A 22,606-nucleotide genomic window follows, 5' to 3' on the forward strand; every position below is an offset into this window, starting at 1 on the left:
AAAGGGCATTTTGTGCTTTACTGAGGACTTTAGATTTTATTCTTTGGAGGTGGGGAACCACTGAATTTTGAGCAAGGATATGATGTGCTAGTTCTGTGGTAAATTATTCAGGAAAGTATCTGATGGATGCGTTTGAAGCTGTCTCAGTTAGGATTCATAGCAGGAAACAGAAAACACTTGCGGTATTTTGAGCAGAAAGGGATTTAATATGGGAATTAGGCATTTATAAAAGTCATTGGATGGGCCAGAGGAATAGAAGTGAGCCCCTCCCCATCCTTGGTTTCAAGGTCACAGCCCTGCAGCTGCAATCCAGATGCAGGAAAGTGCTGCTACCCCTCACATGCATGAAGCTGGTGTCCTGGCAGTGAAGCATGGAGTCTACCAGAGCCCCTGCCAGTCATCACCACCACAAGAAGAATGGTCTCTCTCTTCCTTCTGCTTTCCAAATCTCCTGCAAGAGCTTCTCATTGGTGCAATCTAAACACTTCCAGAACCTAGCTGCAAGGGAGTCTGAGAGTCTTCAAGCCCCTGCAGTGAGGGGGCAAGAGAAGGGAGGCATGTGGAATAGAAGAGGGTGGGAATGTCTGACACAGTGGAGGTTGAGACTAGACAGAGGGACCAATAAGAGGCCTGTTGTAGGAACTGGTGAGATAGGAGTTGATGACTAGTCTTGGGCAGTGGCAGATTAGAGAGGAGACAGGAGAAATATCTAGAAGCACTGAGGAGGTAATCATTGAGCAGGACTGTGTGACTGACAGAGTAGAGGATGAGAAGTAGAGAGGACTCCCAGGCTCTGGGTTTGTGATGTCATTCATGGAAATAAGAAATGCAGGAAAGGAGGAGCTTATGAAGCTGTCACTCTAAAATGGCATTCCCTACAGTGGTTGGGATTGGTGTTTAGCAGGCTCTATGGGACAGTAGTACTGTGTGGCTCTGGGGCAGAGTCCTTCCTCTGAAAGTGTATCCATAGGAGGAGAACACAAACCAAACTTAAGAGAAATAGAGCAAAACAAAATATGTTCCTGACACTGAACAACAGGGCCAGTATAAGGGTTACCGCAATTTAGGGCACAGGGGTGAAATTTCTACTTTAATCGGATCTGTATCTGGATTCTAGGACTTCTCAGTCCTGGAAAATTGTGATTGTAAGGGAAGGAGTTTAGAGAGAAGCCAATACAAAGAGTATGGGTCTTGGAGAAATGACTGTTTAGTCATGGGAGCTTAGGGAGCTTGGGTATGTGATGCTGGAAGACCAGAATAGAACTGGCTGCAGATGCTTTGGACAGATGTTGATGGTGGGGAAAGGGGTTGCTTAAGCCGTGGTGTTTGTGGCTGTGGTTTGGTGTAATGAGGTTAGACTTTTCCTTCAGGATGATTCTGTTGGCACTGGATGGCTCCTTTCAAAAGCACCAAGTTTTGTGGAGGTGGAGATTTGAGGTTTGGTTTAGTGACTGTCTTTATGATGACATACTCCCTAGCCTAAATAGGGTGACTTCTTTCAACCACTGAAATAATTCTATATTTAGGTTTTTCATTTTGCGTTGGATAAAAATAGTTACAGAATGGAAACACAGAATTTATATTGCTTTATGCTTTATATATCACAGGGTTTCCTGAAATTATTATGTACCCTTAACTTATTGAAAATATGGTGAAGATATTGGTCTCAATACTCTTTGGGGCTGTCATCCTTATTTCCACTTATGTATTAGTTCACTTCATTCTGGCATCTGCCTCGATCATTCTGCCAAAATTACAGCCACAGAGGCCCACCTGAGCTATCTGCAGGTTTAATTAACTTGGTGGACTAGTTCTTTCTGGAAATGTTCTGTACCTTGGCTTCCATAATAATGCAGAATCCCAGAGTGTTCCTCTTTTTGGTTTTATTGATCTTTATTATTTTAAAAATAAATTTGATCCATGCAAAAATCTGTATGAGTGTATTACATAAGAGCAGGATGCGGTATTAAATATGGCAGTCAAGAGAGGCGTCACTAAGAAGGTGGCCTTTAGGCAAAGAGCTGAAGAAGGTGAGAGGTTTAACCTTGAGGCTATCTGGGGGAAGAATGTTTGGGCAGAGGAATGGCTGTTGTAAAGGAACAAAGATTAGGAGCCTGCCTTTGGAGTTTAAGGAGCGGTGGGGAGGCCAGTGTGGCTGGAGTGGAAGGAGCGATGGGAAAATAGGAGGAGATGACAGCAGTCATGGGCAGGGCCAGATGATGTCTGTGAATTTCTGCTTTATATATTTCAAGGTTATTTTATTGGGCCCACAGTATGAATTTGAAATATGTCTTATGGGCAAATTGAACTTTTTATGCTTATCTTGCGATCCTCTCTTTTTTTAGTGCTTTTTCTCTTAAAATTTATCCCTTAAAATTTATTTACAACAACATGAATGAGTCTCAAAAGCATTATGCTAAGCGCAAGAAGCCAGACACAAAAGGCTACATTCTGTATGATTCCATTTATATAACATTCTAGAGAAGGCAAAATGATAGGGACAGTAATCCAATTAGCAGTTGCTGGGAATTGAGGAGAGGGATTAACTAACTGCAAAGGGGCACCAAGAAATGTTTGAGGGCAGTGGAAGTGTTCCATGTCTTAATTATGGTGGTGGTAACATGATTGTATACATTTGTTAGAACTCATTAACCTGTATCCTTAAAAAGGGTGAATTTTACTATATGTAAATTATGCCTGAATTTTAAAAATTAAAAAAAATCTGTTTGGTTTGACGTTAGCATAGCTACCCCAACTTCCTTTTGTTTTGTATTTGCTTGGAATGTTTTTTCCCCATCTATTTAGTTTCAACCTCTTTGGTCCTTATATTTTAGGTGGTGTTGCAACAGCATTTAACTGGATTTTTTAAATACCGATGTGATAACTTCTATCTTTACGCTGTCATTATTAGTCCGTTTATGTTTCTTGTGATTCTTGATATGTTTGGCATTTTGATCCTCTTGTCTTTTAATTTCTGTCTGTCCTGCCTTCTTTGTTCCGCATCTCTAGACTAACTTTCCATGGCAAGCCTGCATTTGGCCTGCCTTTTCTTTGTCTTGATGAGTGGAAGGTTATCTTTGGCTCGCTGAGTATTTGATAATGGAGTGTGAAATTCTGCATCTATCAGTGTAAAGGGAACAAGAGCTTCACTGGCTTCCCATCTGAAGACTTTCTGTGTAGCTTTACTTGGAGTTTTCTAGCATGTGTGTGTGCTGGGTCTACTTTGCATGCTTGCACGTGGCTTTTGAAGGTACAACCTTATAATGACAAAATGACAAAAAACTTTTTAAATGAGATTTGTGAAAATCCAGAGTAGGATATGGTGCAAATAATTGTTATTTTGTGAAACAGATTAGGACCAGGTGGGTTTTGTTCTTTTTCTTTAAGATTTTACCTTGAAAAAGGTAAAAGTTTTATTTTACATCAGATCATACAATTTTGCTTTACACTTAGAAAAGAATGATGAGTTGGGGACTCCTGAGGAGTTACTTCTTCCTCTTCCATCTAGTTTTTTTTGTTTTTCCAGGAAGGGGTGCAGGGGTGGAGTGATTCTGAGTTCTAGGCCAAACACCACGTCAAGGCGTCTGTGCCTCATTCATCTCTGTGTCCCTAGCAGGGCCTGGAATACTGCCTTGCTGCACGTAACAGCAGCTCAATAAATATTTGTTGAGTTGAAAGAGTCTTGTGTTCCTCCTCCTTGTTTGCCAGAACTTCGGGGTGGGTCTTGCTACTGGTTTACATTCCTTGGCGCCCTGACTCCTGAGAAGTGATGGGTTCAGGGGTGCAGGGTGTAGGGGAGGCTTTTTATCAGAACTGCCTTGTGCTTTCCAGGGCTTAGCCTAACTGCCAAGAGTGTAGGGGGTTCCCACGGCCTACTCATTCTGTCCTGTTTTGTCTGTTTTTTTCTTCATAATTGATATTTCCATGTTGAATCCTTTTCATGGACTGTTCTTTTCAAATCCTTGCCACTTTTAAGGTTAACATTGGAATCAGAGAGAAGTTGACACATAAATGCATCTTGTTTGGAAAAAGAATGTGTGAAGTCCATGTACCTGAACTCTACCAGAAAAGAATGTCATTTATTCACCCTCTAAGAACAGTAATATCTCACTTATATATAGCTGTTCAAATTCCCAAGTGATTGTTGACTCTTAGAAATGTGTGTCTTAGAAAGGACATTTGGATCACTACAGTACTGTTTCTGAGATGAGCACTGTTTCCACAGAGCAGTGCCATTCCTGTATAAGGCCCTCTGAAATTAGATTGAGGGAGGGTGAGCAGCAAGAATTTGGGCTGAGGGGCCGGCCCTGTGGCTCAGCGGTTAAGTGCACACACTCCGCTACTGGTGGTCCGGGTTCGGATCCCGGGTGCGCAGTGACGCACCGCTTCTCCAGCCATGCTGAGGCTGCGTCCCACATGCAGCAACCAGAAGGATGTGCAACTGCGACATACAGCTATCTACTGGGGCCTTGGGGAGAAAAAGGGAAAAAAAAAAAGGAGGAGGATTGGCAATAGATCTTAGCTCAGGGCCAGTCTTCCTCAGCAAAAAAAATAAAATAAAATAAAATAAAATAAAAAGAAAGAAAAGAAAAAGAATTTGGGCTGAGGCTATTACCTAACCATATATTTGAAAGTTAGTATCTTCTGTGGAAATTGACATTTATTTGTATTGAGAGGATGTATTAGTTTTCTATGGCTGTGTAACAAATCACCACAAACTTAGGACTTAACACCATTGATTATCTCACAGTTCTGTAGGTCAGAAGTCCAGAGCAGCATAGCTGGCTGATTGTCTGCTCAGGGTCTCACAAGGCCAAAATCTAGGCATCAGCAAGGCTGTGTGCTTATCTGCAAACTCTAAGGAAGAATTTGCTTCAAGGCTCATTCAGGTCATTGGCTAAATTCAGTTACTTGCAGTTGTAGCACTAAGGTCCCCAGTTCCTTGCTGGCTATCAATCAGGGTCTCTGTCAGCTAATTAAGGCCACCCACATTCCTTCTCATGTGTCCCCCCACCATCTTCAAGCCAGCAAGGGTATGTCAAATCTCCCTTGTGCTTTGCATCTCTCTGATTTTCCCTTCTGCCCTCCACTTCTGACACCTGCTGGAGAAAGCGCTCTGCTTTTTAGGTTATGTAATTAGATCAGGCCTGCCTGGATGATTGCCCTTTCTTAAGGTCAGCTGTGCTGTGTAATGTAACATAATCAAGGGTGCAATATCTTGTCATCATCACTGGTTTTAGGCGTTTTAGGGTAGGGTATCTTTGGGAGGAGGGGTCATTTTAGAAGTTCTGCCTACCACAGAAGGTCTTTCTCTTAATTCCCATGTGTAATCATTGCCTAGTCTTTACCTGTTGGAGTGTGCTTGAAAATTACATCTAGAATTAAAAAAGCCTATGCCAAATAAAGTCTGGTTGGATTTGGAGATTGTCTTGCAATTTTAATATATGTGTGTGGGCATGAAATGAGTCTAATGAAATGATTTTTACTTCTAGACCCTGATACTAGAGAATGTTTTCACATGACACTTAGGGCTAGTCTTTCTGGAAGACGGTAGCTCTGACACTTCTCAGTACCTGGTATACCCTTGATTGCATTCTTTGGCATGGATTCCACTCCTTAAAGGGGTGGCAGGAGATGGGGAGATGATGAGTGACTGGATTGCAAAGAACGTAGGAAGTACTAGAGATTACAGGCCAAAGAGTGCTTTTGAACTTGATAACTTGCTTTTATCCATTCAGCAAATATTTTTATATGCCTGTTGTAGGGCCAGGCACGTGCTGGGTGTATGCAAAACAGGCATGGTCCCCTGCCTTCACGGACCTTATTGGAGACAGACATTAAATAAATAAACACACAAACAAATATATAATTACAAATAGAAGTGCCATAAAGGGAAAGATTAGAATGCCATGCCAGAGAGTGCAAAGGAATTTACTGTAGCTTGGGAGATGAGGGACATTTGGAGCAAGATGTGGATTAGGAGCCAGATGGATCAAGAGTCCAGAAAAGAGTATGCCAGGCAAGTAGATCAATAAAGGCTCTGAATTTTCCTAAGGAGTTGTTTAGAGGGATGTTTTGAGAACTGTCCATTGAACATATTCTTTTTGGAGCTACCTTACTCCTGCTGAATTCCTGCCTTTGTGATTTGTCGTGTCAGAACACTTAGAAATAACCCCGTGATATACTGTCGTCCCCAGTGCCTCAGGGTTCCATGCAGTCCTGTCAGGTCTCTGGCAGTAGCACAGGGACGCTCGGGGCTGGGCCAGATGCACACAAGATGCGATGGCAGCAGGAGAAGGTGGAGACACTCTTCTGGCCCACCTGTACAGACACTGTTCTGTACAGACACTCTTCTGGCCCCCTGTACAGACACTGTTCTGTACAGACACTCTTCTAGCCCACCTGTACAAGCTGGAGCTCCGCATTCCTTTCAGGGTCCGCCCCACGTGGATTCCTCCTCTGTCTCCTACGCTGTGAGAGCATCCCATGCCCTTGTAATTTAGGATTCAGATGATCTCAGGCTATGGGACAAATAAATCGTGGGCTGCATTCCGTGTTCAAGGAACTTCAAGTCATTGACTACTGCCCCGAGCTAGGTGTAGAATGAGACAGTGAACACTTCCCCTCCACTTCAGCTCTCTTTCAAGTTTGAGAGGGTGTTTGAGCATTCTTTTCAGTTAGGCCCAGCGTACAACCTGGAATTAGATTAGATGAGTCAAAATTTATTGTATCTTTTCTCTTAAGATGAATTTTTCAGTCTCATAAAACTGTCGAGAGGATTGCTTTGTACTCCGGGTTGGGCAGAAGTAAATCATTTGTCTTTCTGTAATGTAGAATGGACTTTATTTTTACCTTTCCTGTCATTTCTGAGGCTGGCAGCTAGAGGTAGGGTGTGGAATGGAGCCGTAAATTACCCTTGGAATGACTAGAATGGTCCCATTTTAACTCTAATTGTGCCTTTCCCTTTTCACCTCTCTTTTTTATTCCCTCCCTATTTTTTCCTCCCCTAATCCATGTTTGAACGAGGAGGAAGAATTGAGGAGGGTGGAGATGGGAGTAGGTTTGCTTATTGACGCCTCTCTGAATGGTGGAAACCATTTCTTTTCCCATCACCGCCTCCCATTTTTTCTCCATGTTTCTATTTTAAGTGCCTGTTTTTTGCTGGTTCTGTCTTGCTGGAAACTGGCCCAACCTCACTTGGTTTTGTTTCCATGCTGCTATTAAAAGACAATGCCCAGTTAAGAGGACTCAGAGGAAGGGCGGACAGCTGCCCTCTTGGTTCTGGTCATCCAGGCAAATATTGATTCCCCAGATTGGAATGTGTAAGTTTTAAGTTTATTAGGCAATTTTAACTTCTGCGCCCATTTTTTTTTTAAATAGAGGAAGAACCTCTATCGGTTGTTATACCCTAAAACTTCTCTTTTACTGAGCTGGAATGCTAAGGGGCCTGAGTCTGAGGTCAAAGAACCTCCCTTTAGTATTCTGGGCCTCTTTTACCAAGATAGAAAAATATGCTCGGCACCCGGTGTCCGATCAGCCGTGAATTCTTGACATTTGGGAGAGATGTCTCTAGGCTTTGAAGAATCCCCACATTAATACAGTGTTTGGAGAGTCCTGGGTATTTCCTAAGTCACATTCCCATGAAAGCTCCTGTTTTCTGTTTTTTTGAGCATGTCCTCACACCATAAAATTACCTGCCTTTTAAAACTTTTACTCACTTTTATTTTTTCTTACTTGAGGAGCCATTTTTGCAGTGGCTGAAACACACAAATTGCTTTTTAAAATTAAGTTTATTGAGATGTAACTTACATATAGTAAAATTCACCCTTTACAGTGTACAGTTCTATGAATTTTGACAAAAGCATATCCAGTCATGCGTCACTTAACGAGGGGGATACGTTTTAAGGTGCTTTCGTTGTTGTGTAAACATCATAGAGTGTACTTAACAAACCTAGATGGTACAGCCTACTACACACTTAGACTGTATGGTGCTAATCTTATGGGACCACCATTGTCCACCAAAACATCGTTATGCAACGCATAACTGTAGCCTGGTAACCACTATCATAATCAAGATATAGAAAAACTTATCTCCCTGGAAAGTTCCCTCTTGCCTCTTTGTAGTCAGCCTCTCCTTCTACCCCCAGCCACTGGCACACACTATTCTGTATTCTTTCCCTACAGTTTTACCTCTTCTTGAATGTCATGAAAATGGAATAGTATACTAGGTAGCCTTTTTTTTTTTTTTATAATTTTATTTATTTATTTTTTCCCCCGAAGCCCCAGTAGATAGTTGTATGTCATAGCTGCACTTCCTTCTAGTTGCTGTATGTGGGACGCGGCCTCAGCATGGCTGGAGAAGAGGTGCGTTGGTGCGCGCCCGGGATCCGAACCCGGGCCGCCAACAGCGGAGCGGGCGCACTCAACCGCTAAGCCACGGGGCCGGCCCCACTAGGTAGCCTTTTGAGTTTGTCTTCCAGTTCACATAATGTATTCATGATTCATCTATGTTGTTGCATGTATCCTTAGTTTGTTCCTTTTATTTGCTAAGTAGTATTCCACTGAATGGGTGTACCACAGTCTGTCCATTCACCAGTTGAAGGACTTGGGGTTGTTTATAATTTTGGAACTTATGAATAAAGTCACTATAAAAATTTGCCTACAGGTTTTGTGTAAACATATGTTTTCTTTTCTCTCAGGTAAATACCTAGGTGTAGGATTGCTGGTTTGTATGCTAAGTGCATGTTTAACTTTATAACACACTGCCAAACTGTTTTCCAAAGTGGCTGTATCATGTTGCTTTCCCTCCAGCAGTGTTTGTGAATTCCAGTTACTTTGTGTACCTGCTAGCACTTGTTCCTGTCAGCTTTTTTTTTTTACTTTGTCCATTCTAATAGGTATGTAATGGTATCTCATTGTGGTTTTAATTTGCATTTCACTAATGATGTCAAGCATCTTTCTTGTGCTTATTTGCCATCTGTAGATCTTCTCTGGTGAAGTATCTGTTAAAATCTTTTGATTATTTTTTATTTTGATTTGTTGTTTTCTTACTGAGTTTTGAGAGTCCATTAGGTATTCTGGATATAAGTCCTTCATCAGATATGTATTTTACAAATATTTTTTCCCAGTCTATGGATTGTCTTTTCATTTTCTTGACAGTGTCTTCGGAAGAGCAGGAGTTTTGAATTTTGATTAAGCCATCAACTGCTTTTTAAAATCAATTTCCACATACGGGCTATGATAGACATCAATCTCAAATTCTGAGTCATTGCCAAATTTTGAATTCCACTTGTCAATTTAACAAAAGGTTTTATGTTCTGGCTTGTGAGCCATCACTTTCTTGGACTCTTTGTTTTATTTTCATTTATATTACCAATGCTAGGGCTGGCTTCCTTTTTTTTTAACCAAAGAAACAAAGTTTTGTTTTAATTACTCCACATAAACTACTGTGGATGTGACGACGGTCAGCAAAGCTTCACCGGGTGACAATGCCATGTTGTCAGCCAGGCTCACTCACTGGCCAAGTGGCTCCCACATGTCAGCATTGTAGGGTGTGATGCAAATGTGTCTGAGCAAGATCACTGCACTTCCACTAAGATGCAAGCTCCTTGAGGTCAGAGACTCTTTCTGTTTGGGTGCTAGCCCTAGAACAGAGCCTAGTGCTCAGAAAATAATGATTGAATGCAATTCAGTGGCCTCCATGAAGGGTGAGGCAAGGTGTCACAAGGCATCCAAGGCTCTGGCTCTCAGGCTGAGGACTGAGGCCAACGCTGTAAATGGTAAAGTTTGAATGACAAGGGATATGCGAGAGCCCCCTCCTGGGGATCTCTCGGAATCCCAGGGCCCTGGCCTTCACTGGCTTTCCTCAGGGAGGCCTCAGTTTCTGAGGGAGGAACTGAGGTGAGGATATGCCAGCATTCTCAGAAGCATATGCTGTAATGAGAGCTGAATTTCTCTAACTAGGTGACTTGAAAGCACTTGTGGAGTTTAGCTGTTCCACATTCTTCTGACTGCCCCGGGGCTGCATAACTCTCCCCGTCCCCCCACCCCGCCAAATGGTGGAGGGATCAGGCCAAGGTTGAAGTCATTGGCAGAGCTGAAGCCAGGCTGTCTGTGGTGGAGCCCAGCTCATCCCCACCCCGTTGCCCCGCTTTTGTCCTGATACGATTTTGGCTTCTGGTGTGTAGTTTCAGCATTTGGGCCAGCTTTAAATCACAACACAATCCCGTCTTTTAAGAGTTGAGTCCTCCAAGAGAGGAAACTGCTGGAGAGAAGATTTTCCTCAAATGTTGAGGCCTTCTCTTCCTTCTGAGAGTCTTATTTTAAAGGTAATTCGAGAGGAAAAAAGTGGAAGCTCCAGATTTAGGGCAAGGGAAGAATCTAGGGGAAGGGTATTTATGTGTGGGTGTGGGGGGGGCAGCAGGAGTGGCGGTGGGCCATGGGCAGGGAGGCAGCAATTCACGCAAAGTGGTCCCAGCTGCCCCTGGTTTACAGGCTAATCCCGGCTTCACTCCAGCCTGTCATCCAGGGTAAGCTGCTATCATTAGTGGTTAAACATTTCTGAAAGTCTTCTCTCTCAACTCTGACCACATGCCCTTTCGGGGAAGGGAGGGAGGAGCCAGGAGAGTAATGGGACCCACCCTGTTGTCATGCCCAGCTGCTCAGCAGAGAGACAAGAAGCCCGGGCCCCTAGAAAAAATCGTGGGCTTGTCAGAGCCCAAGTGTGTGACAGGACTGATGTTGCATTTTCTATGCCGCCCACGTGGCCTGCTCCTCCTTGAGGGATACGGCCCTCTGCTGTGAGCTGTGAGTACCAAATCAGAGAGGCTTTTTTGTCCTTTTAAGGGGATTCTTGGCTGAAATAAACCTTCTATTAACCAATTTTATCTCTCTTAAGCTCTCTGCCCTCAACACATATCCACACATTCACCAGTGGCTAGAGACCATCTTTCCCTTTGGAACTAGTCTGCACTCATTCTCCTTTCAATGAGGGGTTGTGGTAAAATGCTCAATACTGACATTTCTTCCCACGAAGTGGGGACTTTGAAATATTTTTCTTGACTGAGGTGTGGTTGACAGCTTTTGATTTATGAAATTAGCTCAGGGAAAAATAAGGTGGAAAAAGAGAGTCCAAATTAAATCTTTATTTCCATAGCTCAGTGGTGCCCTCTCCATCCATTTTTAACTGACACACTGTCTTTAGGTATAAAGGACTCCGGGGTTTGCTAGGTTTCTTCTTTTCTTGTTGTTGTTGTAGTTTTGGCCCAAGAAAAACCTTTTTTTCCCCTTTTTAAAACATTGTGTTCTTTCCTTACTCAAAAGTATACCAGAATGAAGATGATTTGTATATCTTCATTTTTTTCAATGAAGAAAACTGGAAAAATCTGGTTAAGCACAGAGGGAAAAGCTAAAGGCATCCATATTCCCAGTGTCCAAAGATAACCACTGTTAACGTTTTGGTTTATGCCCATCTTGTTGGAAAAATCCGTTTCTTGTGCTAGAGAATGTAGTCGGTGGGGTCGATAGTTGTTCCCTGAGGAACCTCCGAGTTTGCTGTGCTGCAGGCTTGTCCCAACACACTGGACTAGAGAGTCTCACCAGCACAGGTGTTCTGGTGGGTATGGAGCCTCCCAGTGAAGGAACTGTCTATTAGATCTCTTCATCTCTCCATTGGCCAAGTGACCAGTGAAAGAATAGCCTGGGAGAGAGTTACCTTAAGTCCAGGCCTCCCACCCCCAGCCTCCAACCCAACAGCATGGTCTCTTGACCTTAGACCGTCCAGATTTGAGTCTTTGCTCTGTTGTTTACTTTCTCTGTGTCTGTTTTCTTATCTGTAAAATGGGCATAATAAACTCGTTCTCACTGCTTCATGTCATGTGATATAGATTGTTCTCTGGACCTCTGTTTCTCTGCCTGGACAGGAGTGGTCTTTTCTTCATTGGATAATATTTAAATCATCTCACTGTTGAAAAGTAGCATATAATGACTAAGTAGTAGAATGATCTCCTTTGACAAAACAGCTGAACTGAAGGGCAGGGAGGCTTAGACGTTTTCACTGAGTGAATGAGGTCAAGCTACAACAGGACCCTGAGAATGCATGCTGCCTGTGGCCTCGTGTTTTCTGAAGATGTCAGATTGGTTCTGTCACCATTGTCCTTGTGATATAGATCCCTTTCTGCATTGTTCTTCATTTACTTGGATGGACCGTTGAGTCATCTTTTCTAGATAAAACATGTCAGCATATGCCTTGGCTGAAGTCGTCTAATGCTCTTTGATTTCTGTTCCCAAGGGAAGCCTGTTTCTAGCTATAGAGCAAATGGATTTGGTTAAATTTCGGGCTCTTTTCGCCTAATGGGAGAAATATGTCATCTGTAGCGTATCCAATGATTCTTGTTTATTTCTTACATTCGAACCCAATAAAAATAATATGATGGTCACAGGATATTTTGCCAGTTATTTCAGATGTGGGGGCAATTCACTCTGGATGTGTTTACTTCAAGTGGAAAAGTTTACCCGAAGTTGCCTTCTGGGCTTTTACCAAGAAGGAAGCTTACCTGGGTCTCTCTGTTTGGAGCCAGCTTCCGTTGAGTCAAAGACTAGAGGGGCTATTAAAGGTCTTATTTCCAATAAATAGTGAGAGAGGGAATACGGTGACTTAGGTGGGATACACCTCTTTCTTTTTCACAGTGACTTATATCTGTCTGCTTTATACTTTGAATCCCCAGGACGCACAGACATTCAGGTGGTTCAGCCAGAACAACCACAGCAGCCGGTGAGCAGAGCCCTGGTACTAGCACCCGGCACCGCCAGCCCGTCAAGAACCCAAGCCACAGTGGCTTGGCGAATGGCACAGGTGAGTGACAGCCTAGAATGCCAGCCTGGACTACAGCAGTGGCCTCTAACCTATTTTTGCTTGGAGTCGGGACTCTGCCTATCGTGTCGGAGTATAGGGTGGGCGAGAGAAGGCTTCAATACTAAGATGAATTTGAATCCTTCAGTCTTTCCATTGACTTGTCTTCTTTTCTCTCTGGCATATTCTGTATAGCCAAGGTTATTCTCCATATCACTGCTCTCTTCTAAAATATTCCTTTGCAGAGAAATAAAAAGTATTGATTTTTCTATTCATTTCTTATCAACATTGGATTTCATTGAGGGGAGCTATTTTACTTATACGTAACACATTGCTTATTTCCTGAATTTAGGGAAATGATCAGACTAGGGAGAAAGAGGGCTGAATGTTGATAAGAGCTGGGTGAGAGAAGACGGCAGCACTGGTGCACAGGTTGGGCCACTGACCGGGGGCAAAGCCAAGCTGCCACTCGGGGGGCATTGTGTGTGGCTGTTCCAGTGAGAGCGTTTGTCCCATTTGAGAGGAGACAGCCTTTCCACACCCACATAGAACGCCTCTGCACTTGACTCTGCTTCCCCGTAAGTGGGAAGGGAAGGACCTATTTCAAAACAAACCAGTTTTTGTCATGCTTTCCTCCTGTCTCATTGGGACAGTATAGAAATTAAAAAGGAAAAAAAATCATTAATTTTTCTAAACCTCTTGCAGGTTATCAAATCTTTAGTGACTCCTGGTCATTTGGTAATTTGTCTTAAATTGGGGCAGTTGGGAAGGGACATGGATATTTACTCTGATAAACTGTAGGTGGGGGAGATACAGGTGTTTAAATTGGTAAGTGACACTGAAATTATTTTGTAGATGCTTGTGATAACAGAAGTGTGGCATGGAGGGCAAGGGATCCGGAGCAGCATAGCTTCTTCACATAAAGTGTTGTCATGGCACTATTACTGCCCTTTGTGTGACAAACTTATTAAGTAGGAGAAATCGATTTGGGTTACTTTCTAATGACTTTCAGTTCTCTGGCAGCACCGTATGAGGGCTGCAGAGTCCCTCGGATAACTTAACGTTGTTTGGTTATTCTGTTGTTGGCAGTGGGCTGCAAGGCAGAGTGGTCTGTGTCCTGCAGGGCTCAATGTGTGGGCGATGGCCTGTCTTTCTCCCTGGAATCTGGGACTTTCCTTAAGGAATTGAGTTAGCTAGCTTGCCCTGAGCCTTGAGAACAAGGATGAAGTGGTGGTGAGGAGCACAAGGGGTTGCTATCTCAGCCTACCTGGTGCTCCTGTGCCATCCACCATATCTGAGTGCTGGAACATCCAGTCAGAGAAGCCAAGGGTGGCCTGGCTTCCTGTCTGTGTGAAGGGGACAGCGAGGTGGCGGCCATGGACTGTCTTATAGAAAACCGTATGCAGCTCCATGAGCACCAGTAAACATGCTTCTCTTAGAAAAATAAGTCACTCATGGAGGAGGACCAGTGTGTACAAACGGGAGAGGGGAACTGGCTTTTTGGAAGCAGTTGCTTCCTGGAGGCCATGGCTGTGCTACCAACCACTTTGTTCTTCAGGGCCCTACATTTTTCTGACACTGGTTTCCCTCAGCCACCTTTGCTTTTCTTATGAAAACTATTGATAAATAGTTTTATATGGTGATGGTCTTTGAGTTGCTCTTCTTAGCCACTTAAGCAGATCTGTATGTCCCCTACATTTATTTTTAGGTACCTTGCATATTGTCCTTATCTCCAGGGACATTATGTTTCAGCAGACAAGGCAGGTGCCAGCCGTATCTTCATAAAGCCAAATATCTGTAACCCCAAACTGCCTTGGGAATGTTTTATGGTGGTGCATGTGAATGCCCACACTGTTCCCCAAACCTGTCTGTGAAGGACAGTCATTGCATTTTAGGGATTTCTGCCTGTTAAAGTACTAAGTCCTTGGCCTCTGTCTCGTCTCTCCCCTTTCAGCTGGGATGACAGTTCGCCTTTGCCGCACAGCCAGCCTGGACTTTGTAGGCTCTTTAATGTCTATCCAAGGGGTACAGAAAGATCTCCTTTCCTTTGGGAAGCAGACAGAAGCCTCCCTCTATGGTAGCACAAGACTAGAAAGGGGTTTGAGGATATGAATGAGGACATCTCCATCCTTCAATATGCTGCTGTTAGAACTGTGAGGACCCGTTCCAAAATGGTGGTGATAGTGAGCCATGCCTCCAGGAAATGTTTCCACAGACACACAAGATTTATTTAGCAAGCCGTTTTGGCTGTGTTCTTGCCGTTATGCATGAAAAAGACATTTGGGGCAAAAATGGAGCCGAGTTCCAGGTGGTTTTTTCATGTTGTCACAACTGTAAAGTATCCATTTTTATAAAATGAAAGTGAGTGGCAACCTGTCTATATAAATATTCTATTTCTAAGTTTTAGAAGTGGTGGAATCGAGAAGTAGACTAATGGTGTAACACTTCGTTGAGACTTGTGTGGAATGATTTACTTTCTAATTTTGTATTGAAAACTTTACCCCGCAAATTACATCTCTCACTCCTCCTTAAATGAGATTTCCATGCACATAGGTCAGGAGTCACACTGGCTGCAGTCGGATTCTGATCCCCTGCATGTAGTGTGTGTATAAGGCCCAGTGACTTGCATGGTAGGGTGTCTGTAGAGGGGAGTGTCTGGCCTGGTGCCTGGGACACATTAAGCTCTTAATCAAAGTCAGCTTTTATCTTTATGAATAATTTCATAAGTTATAATTACACAGCATGGCTAGATATTCTGGTTTTTACTTCATTTTTTTTTTTTTTTTGAGGAAGATCAGCCCTGAGCTAACATCCATGCCAATCCTCCTCTTTTTGCTGAGGAAGACCGGCCCTGAGCTAACATCTATTGCCAATCCTTTTTCTCCCCAAAGCCCCAGTAGATAGTTGTATGTCATAGTTGCACATCCTTCTAGTTGCTGTATGTGGGACGCTGCCTCAGCATGGCCGGACAAGCGATGTGTAGATGCGCGCCCGGGATCCGAACCCGAGCCGCCAGTAGCGGAGTGCGCGCACTTAACCGCTAAGCCACGGGGCCGGCCCCGCACTTCATTATTTTTTCTACACGCTTCCATGTATCTTTCTGGTCTTCTCGTTTACCTTTTTTTGGTGGCCTCGTGCTATCTCACAGTTAATACACCATAATTGGTTTAACCATTCCTTAATTCTTGTGTATTTCTCTCTTGTAAAACAAAATCCTGATGTAAACATCCTTGCACACAGGTTTGTTTCTTCTCGAATGAAGTTCTTGAGTCAAAGGATATGAATTTTTAAAAGTGAGATCTAACGTATATTACTAGAAGCAATCATAGGTCCCAAGGGAGTATAAAATTTTCCTCAAGTGGTGTATGAGGTTTATTGTTTCCTGCAGCCTTGTACATACCGGTTTATCATTTTGCTAACAGGTGTTTAGTGTCACCTCATTGTTTAACCTCATTGCATTTCTTCAATTATTAGTTGCGCGACTGTTTCTTTTCTCTTGTGTGACTTTTTTCAGAGTGTTTGATTATTTGTCCTTTGGAGATTTGGAAGTTTATTTTAAAGATTTATATATTCTAGGTACGCTTTTTTTTTAAATTATGTGAAATATACATAACAAAATTTACCATTTATACCATTCTTAAATGTATGATTCAGTGACATTAAGTACATTCAGTGTTGTGCAACTATACCACTGTCCACTTTCAGAACTTTCCCTTCGTGCCAGACGGGAACTCTGTACCCTTGAAGCGGTAACATTTTCCTCTCCTCTCACCCCAGCCCCAGCCCCGGTGACCTCTATTCTACTTTATGTCTCTATGGATTGGTTTATTCTAGGTACCTCAAATTATGAGTGGAATAGTTTGTCCTTTTGTCTCTGGCTTATTTCACTTAGCCTAATGTTTTCAAGATTCATCTCCGTTGTAGCTTGTATCAGAATTTCGTTCCTTTTTATGGCTGAATAATTCTCCACTGTATGTGTATATACCACATTTTATTTATCCATTCATATATCAATAGGCATTTGGATTGTGTCCACCTCTTGACTGTTGTAGAAAGTGCTGCTGTGAACGTGGATATGCAAGTATCTGTCTGAGTCCCTGCTTTCAATTCTCTGGGTGATGTACCTAGGAGTAGAGTTGATAGGTCATATGGTAATTCTGTGTTTAACTTTTTGAGGAACCTTCAAACTGTTTTCCATAGCAGCTGCACTGTTTTCCATTCCCACCACCAATGAGTGAGGGTTCCAGGTTTTCTACATCTTTGCCAACACTTGTTTTTTTCCTTTTATTTTTGATAGCTATCTTAATGGGTATGAAGCATCTAGGTACAAGTTTTATGCTATGTGTTATGTTTATAAGTTTTCCTTCTTTTTTTCTTTTTTTTTTGAGTAAGATCAGCCCTGAGCTAACATCCGTGCCAATCTTCCTCCTCCCTTTTTTTTTTTTTTTTGCTGAGGAAGACTGGCTCTGAGCTAATATCTGTTGCCAATCCTCCTCCCTCTTTTCTCCAAAGCCCCGGTAGACAGCTGCATGTCATAGTTGCACATCCTTCTAGTTGCTGTATGTGGGATGCTGCCTCAGCATGGCCGGAGAAGCGGTGCGTCGGTGCTCGCCCGGGATCCGAACCCAGGCCGCCAGCAGCGGAGCGCACGCACTTAACTGCTAAGCCACGGGGCCCGCTCCCTATAAGTTTTCCTTCTATATCATAGTTTTGCCTTTTATCTCTTTTTCTGTGGCTTTTGTAGAAAAGGAGTTAAAATTTAAAAAATAATTATCTGAGCTTTTTTTTTTTTTTTTTTGTGAGGAAGATTAGCCCTGAGCTAACGTCTGATGCCAATCCTCCTCTTTTTGCTGAGGAAGATTGGCAGTGGGCTAACATCTGTGCCTATCTTCCTCTACTTTATATGGGACGCTGCCACAGCATGGCCTGACAAGCGGTGCATCAGCGCGTGCCTGGGATCCGAACCTGCGAACCCCGGGCTGCTGAAGCAGAGCGCGCGCACTTAACCACTACACCACCGGGCAGGCTCCCTGATCATTTTTTTTAATGTTTGTAATTTCACCTTTTGCTTCAATAGTGAAAAGATTCCCTCTTGTCTTTAGATAGTATAAATATTCTGTTTTAATCTGTTAAACGTTAAAAAATAAGTATCCCGTTGGAATTTATAGTGGTATATCTATACATATATAAATATAATGAGAGCTGGGTCTAAATTAATTTTTCCCTATGTTGGGAAACATTATCCTATAAAAATTAATCAAATAGTTTTTTTTCTCACTGGGGTTTTACTTAGTGTTTATCACTTAACCACATTATTATATGCGGTGAGAATTCCTCTCTGGACTCTTTACTCATTCCATTTATTTCCAGTTTTGAGCCATTCTCATGTGATTTTGATTATTGACGTGTTATAGTCTGTTTTTCTAATGTCTGGAAGGGCTAGTCCTGCCTTATTACTTTTTTCTCATGATATTCTTTGATAGTTTATACATTTTCAAAACAAATTTCGTACTGAATTTTTAGAAGCATGGTAGAAGGTAAATGGAAATTGCATGAGTCTATATATGTACTAGCCAGGGAAGGATTGAACTTTCCCGTCAGGTAACAAGGTATGGCTTTGTCCATTTTTAAGTTTTTCTTCCTTTTTCCATCTAATTTAATTGTTTTTCTTTATATAAGTCTCACCCACCCTGTGTCATCTAATTATGAACTATTTTTCTAGTTTTGGTTGCTTTTGTGAAGAGCTGAGTGATCATTTGCATCACTTGTGTTTCACAGAGAGATATTGACTGCTTTACTGTGGCTCATATGTTAGGAGCTGATCTTCAGTTTCAAAAGCTTCCATTGTTGGCGATTGCCTTCTCCATACCCAACTGTGGGGGCTGAAAAGATTGTGTGTAAACCGAGAACCTGTGCTACACCGCGCACACCTAAGTATCTTAGAACACACAGTGAGCTGGCAGCATGTCTAGGATTAAGAAAAAGAATTTACAGTTCCCGATCTTTTTTTGGCTAGCTGTGACTAGAGTATGTCTTAGTCCTGAATGAATATCTGCTTCATAAAGTTAGAATGTTTAACTAACATCAGAGGGAACCTTGTGAAATACCCACAAGTTGCGGAAACCAGAGGCCATTCAACTGCCATTTTACCTACTTACCCATTTAGCCTATCATCCTAGTACCCAGCTTTCTTCCCATACAGAAAAGCCATCCGAGCCATCTTCATGGTTCCTCCCTCCACCCCTACTGTTGTTTTTTCTTAATGGTGTTCTGGATTTGAGTACTGGTTCTGCTCCTTGCTGACTGCATGGCACCTCTCTGAATGGTACCTCTGTTAGCCTCAGTTTTGTCTTCAGTAAAATGAGAATAGTAATGTCTTCCTCATGGTGCTATTGGGAGGATAAATGACCTAATGAAAGTGAATTGGCTAAAAGCAACGCAGGATCCTGGATTGGGTCTTGGACATTAAAAGGACATTAGTGGAAAAGCCAGTGAAATCCAAATAAAGTCTGGAGTTTAGTTAGTAGTAATGTACTGATGTTCATTTTTTAGCATTGACAAATGTGCTATGGTTAAGTAAGTTAGTAATATTAGGGGAAACTGGGTAAATGGTGTACTATCATTGTAACTTTTCTATAAATTATTCCAAAATTAAAGAATTTTAAAAAGAACCTGCTTTGCAAATGATAGTTCACCCAAATGTAAGGTGGTTTTATTTCACATATCTTTTGCTGGATTATTAGGTTTATTGAACAAGGTTTCTTGAACAAATATTTATTGAATGCCATTTTGCTAAGCATTACGGACAATGTAAAGAAGTATAAAATAAGGCGTCTGCCCTGTAATCTATTTCAGGAACAGAAGCTAAAAGACCCTGTCAACCAAGTGACAAGTCAGCCAACACAGCAGATGTCACAGGGACTGTGTGGTTGAATCGCTGAGACCACAGGTGCTGTGGGCTCCACAAGGGGCCTCAGTCTGGGCTGAAGTGGGGAGAGCCTCCAGGCAGGGGGCCTGAGGCGAGCAAAGAGACGGAGGCAAGAACATAGGAGGTGAGAGTGGAAGGAGTAAGAAATGAAGGAAACAAATTTGCCCTCATTCTCCAGAAGGGTTCTGCCTTTTGGGAGAGATAAGTTATATACATCAAGTAATTAGGATGAATAGAGAACATTAGCTATATTGAATAGAGCTAAAATGTGAAATACAGCAGTTTTCTAAGGCATGAAAAATTTTAACTCCTTGTCTTGACAATCCAGTTTTTCTCTCTGCTTGAAGCCACATCCTGGTTTGGGTATGGTGATCTGTCACTGGTTTACCAGGGTGACCGTAGGCCAGTGACTTAATTGTCCGAGCTTTAGTTTCTTCTGACTATAAACTGGGATGGGGTGGATTTACCTCTGAGGTTCTTTTAAGCTCTCGTGTTCTAGGAATGTATGTATATATACATATACAGCACTCTTTGAGAGCAGAAGCATATGAGCATGGACAGAAAATTTGTCAATGCTAGGATATTTGGCTTTCATATTCTATTTCCAAATCTGAACTCGAGGTGTATCACAAAAGTCTTAACCAGATGAGCTACACTGGTGAATCAGAGGCTCTTGGATAGGTCTGTGGACAGATACAGTCCTGGTGGGAACCCTTCTAACTAGATTTGCAGCTGCGTGAACAGTCAGATCCAAGTAGTGTTGATTAGAGGGTCTTTTCCATGGGTGTGCCACAGGGCTCTGCTTTTGTTCTTTTCATAATAATTATTTGTAATAGGTAGTACATATACGTTATCATCACTTTGAAAATATAAAAGCTTATGGGCCGGCCCCGTGGCTCAGTGGTTAAATGCGCGCGCTCCGCTACTGGTGGCCCAGGTTCGGATCCCGGGCGTGCACCGACGCACCGCTTCTCCAGCCATGCTGAGGCCACGTCCCACATACAGCAACTAGAAGGATGTGCAACTGTGACATACAACTATCTACCGGGGCTTTGGGGAAAGAAAAAGGAGGAGGCTTGGCAATAGATGTTAGCCGGTCTTCCTCAGCAAAAAGAGGAGGATTAGCACGCATGTTAGCTCAGGGCTGATCTTCCCCACTAAAAAAAAAAACAAGAAAAGAAAATATAAAAGCTTAAACAGTGTAAAGAAAGTCTCCTTCCTATTCCAGTCCTCCAGCCTCCACTTCCTCCCCAGAGGTAGTCGCTGTTGTGTTTCTTATGATTCTTTCCAAGATATTCTTTGAATATGCAGGCATATGCTTTGTATCCTTTGAACACACACACAAACAGTAGCACAATATGTATGCTTTTCTGCGCCTTAACACTTAATAATTATCTTAGAAATTTTTCTGTGGAATTTGAAGCCAACATGAAGAGCTTTGCCCCTTCCCTCTCCTGCTAACCCTGGCCAAAGATGGGGACAATTTTAGTACCTATGAGAACAATAATCTCAGTGGATTGAAATATTTTAAATATATTTAAATCCAAGAGCTCATAGTGATTTTTAAAGAAAACACAATGTCATGGGCCAGCCCCGTGGCTTAGCGGTTGAGTGTGTGCGCTCCGCTACTGGCAGCCCGGGTTCGGATCCTGGGCGCGCACCGACGCACCGCTTCTCCAGCCATGCTGAGGCCGCGTCCCACATACAGCAACTAGAAGGATGTGCAGCTATGACATACAACTATCTACTGGGGCTTTGGGGGAAAAATAAATAAATAAAATTATAGAAAAAAAAAGAAAACACAATGTCATTGTTCATTTTTGGAGGATGCGAGGAAATCGACTCATTATTCTGAAAACTGGTACACACAGTCATGCGTCACTTAACGACGGGGATATGTTCTGAGAAATGTGTCGTTAGGCAATTTCGTCGTTATGCGAACGTCCTAGAGTGTACTTACACAAACCTGGATAGTATAGCCTACTACACACCTAGGCTATATGGTACTAATCTTATGGACCACTGTTGTATATGCGTCTGTCATTTTATGCAGCGCATTACTGTGAAAGGAAAGACTCAAGCATTTCTCTTGTCTTTTCTTTACAAACTGAACTTCAAGGTAGCCAAATAGTTCCTAAGGGAAAGTTTCTCTTTGTAGGTATGATAGAATTAGAATATTAGTATTTTGCAGTCTCGAACCAATTAATGGATTTAGGCAGTAATCATCAATGTGGGCCGGCCCCCTGGCTTAGTGGTTAAGTGAGCGCGCTCCGCTGCTGGCGCCCCGGGTTCGGATCCCACACATACCGATGCACCTCTTCTCTGGCCATGCTGGGGCCGCGTCCCACATACAGCAACTAGAAGGATGTGCAGCTATGACATACAACTATCTGCTGGGGCTTTGGGGGGAAAATAAATAAATAAATAAAATCTTTAAAAAAAAAAATCATCAATGACTGCTAACATCGCAAAAGAGAGACAACCAGACGTTATGTGGCTCTTGATGGAAGTACACCACTCCATCTGTGCCACAAACACTGGATATATACAAAAGTAAAAAAGAATATTAAAACGCACCCGTCAACCGGCTTCAGCTATTTGACTCATGGCCATTTTAATTTTGTCTACAGCCCCACTCCCCACTTCTCCACACTCACTCCCACTCCCCTCCTACCTACCAATGATTGCATTTAAATTTTTGATATTGCCCAACAGTGTCCATAGAGGACCTAGCAATTTCTACTCCTACCAGCAGTATATGAAAATGCCAGTTTTTCTTAACACTCTTATCAGTGTGTGATTAAATATTTTCTCTCTTGCCAATCTGA

At 42.6% G+C, this 22,606-nt stretch overlaps 1 protein-coding gene across 1 annotated transcript in view; it reads left to right on the forward strand.

Annotated features, from left to right (window-relative positions):
* Positions 1 to 22,606, forward strand: part of WWP2 (WW domain containing E3 ubiquitin protein ligase 2) — a 131,431-nt gene that overhangs the window by 61,937 nt on the left and 46,888 nt on the right. The window contains exon 7 of the mRNA XM_058528152.1: positions 12,726 to 12,853. Within this exon, the coding sequence (XP_058384135.1) occupies positions 12,726 to 12,853 (128 nt within the window). The remainder of the gene's footprint in view (positions 1 to 12,725; positions 12,854 to 22,606) is intronic.

This window comes from Diceros bicornis, chromosome 32 (assembly GCF_020826845.1).
Source record: "Diceros bicornis minor isolate mBicDic1 chromosome 32, mDicBic1.mat.cur, whole genome shotgun sequence".
In the NCBI taxonomy this organism is placed as follows: Eukaryota; Metazoa; Chordata; class Mammalia; order Perissodactyla; family Rhinocerotidae; genus Diceros; species Diceros bicornis.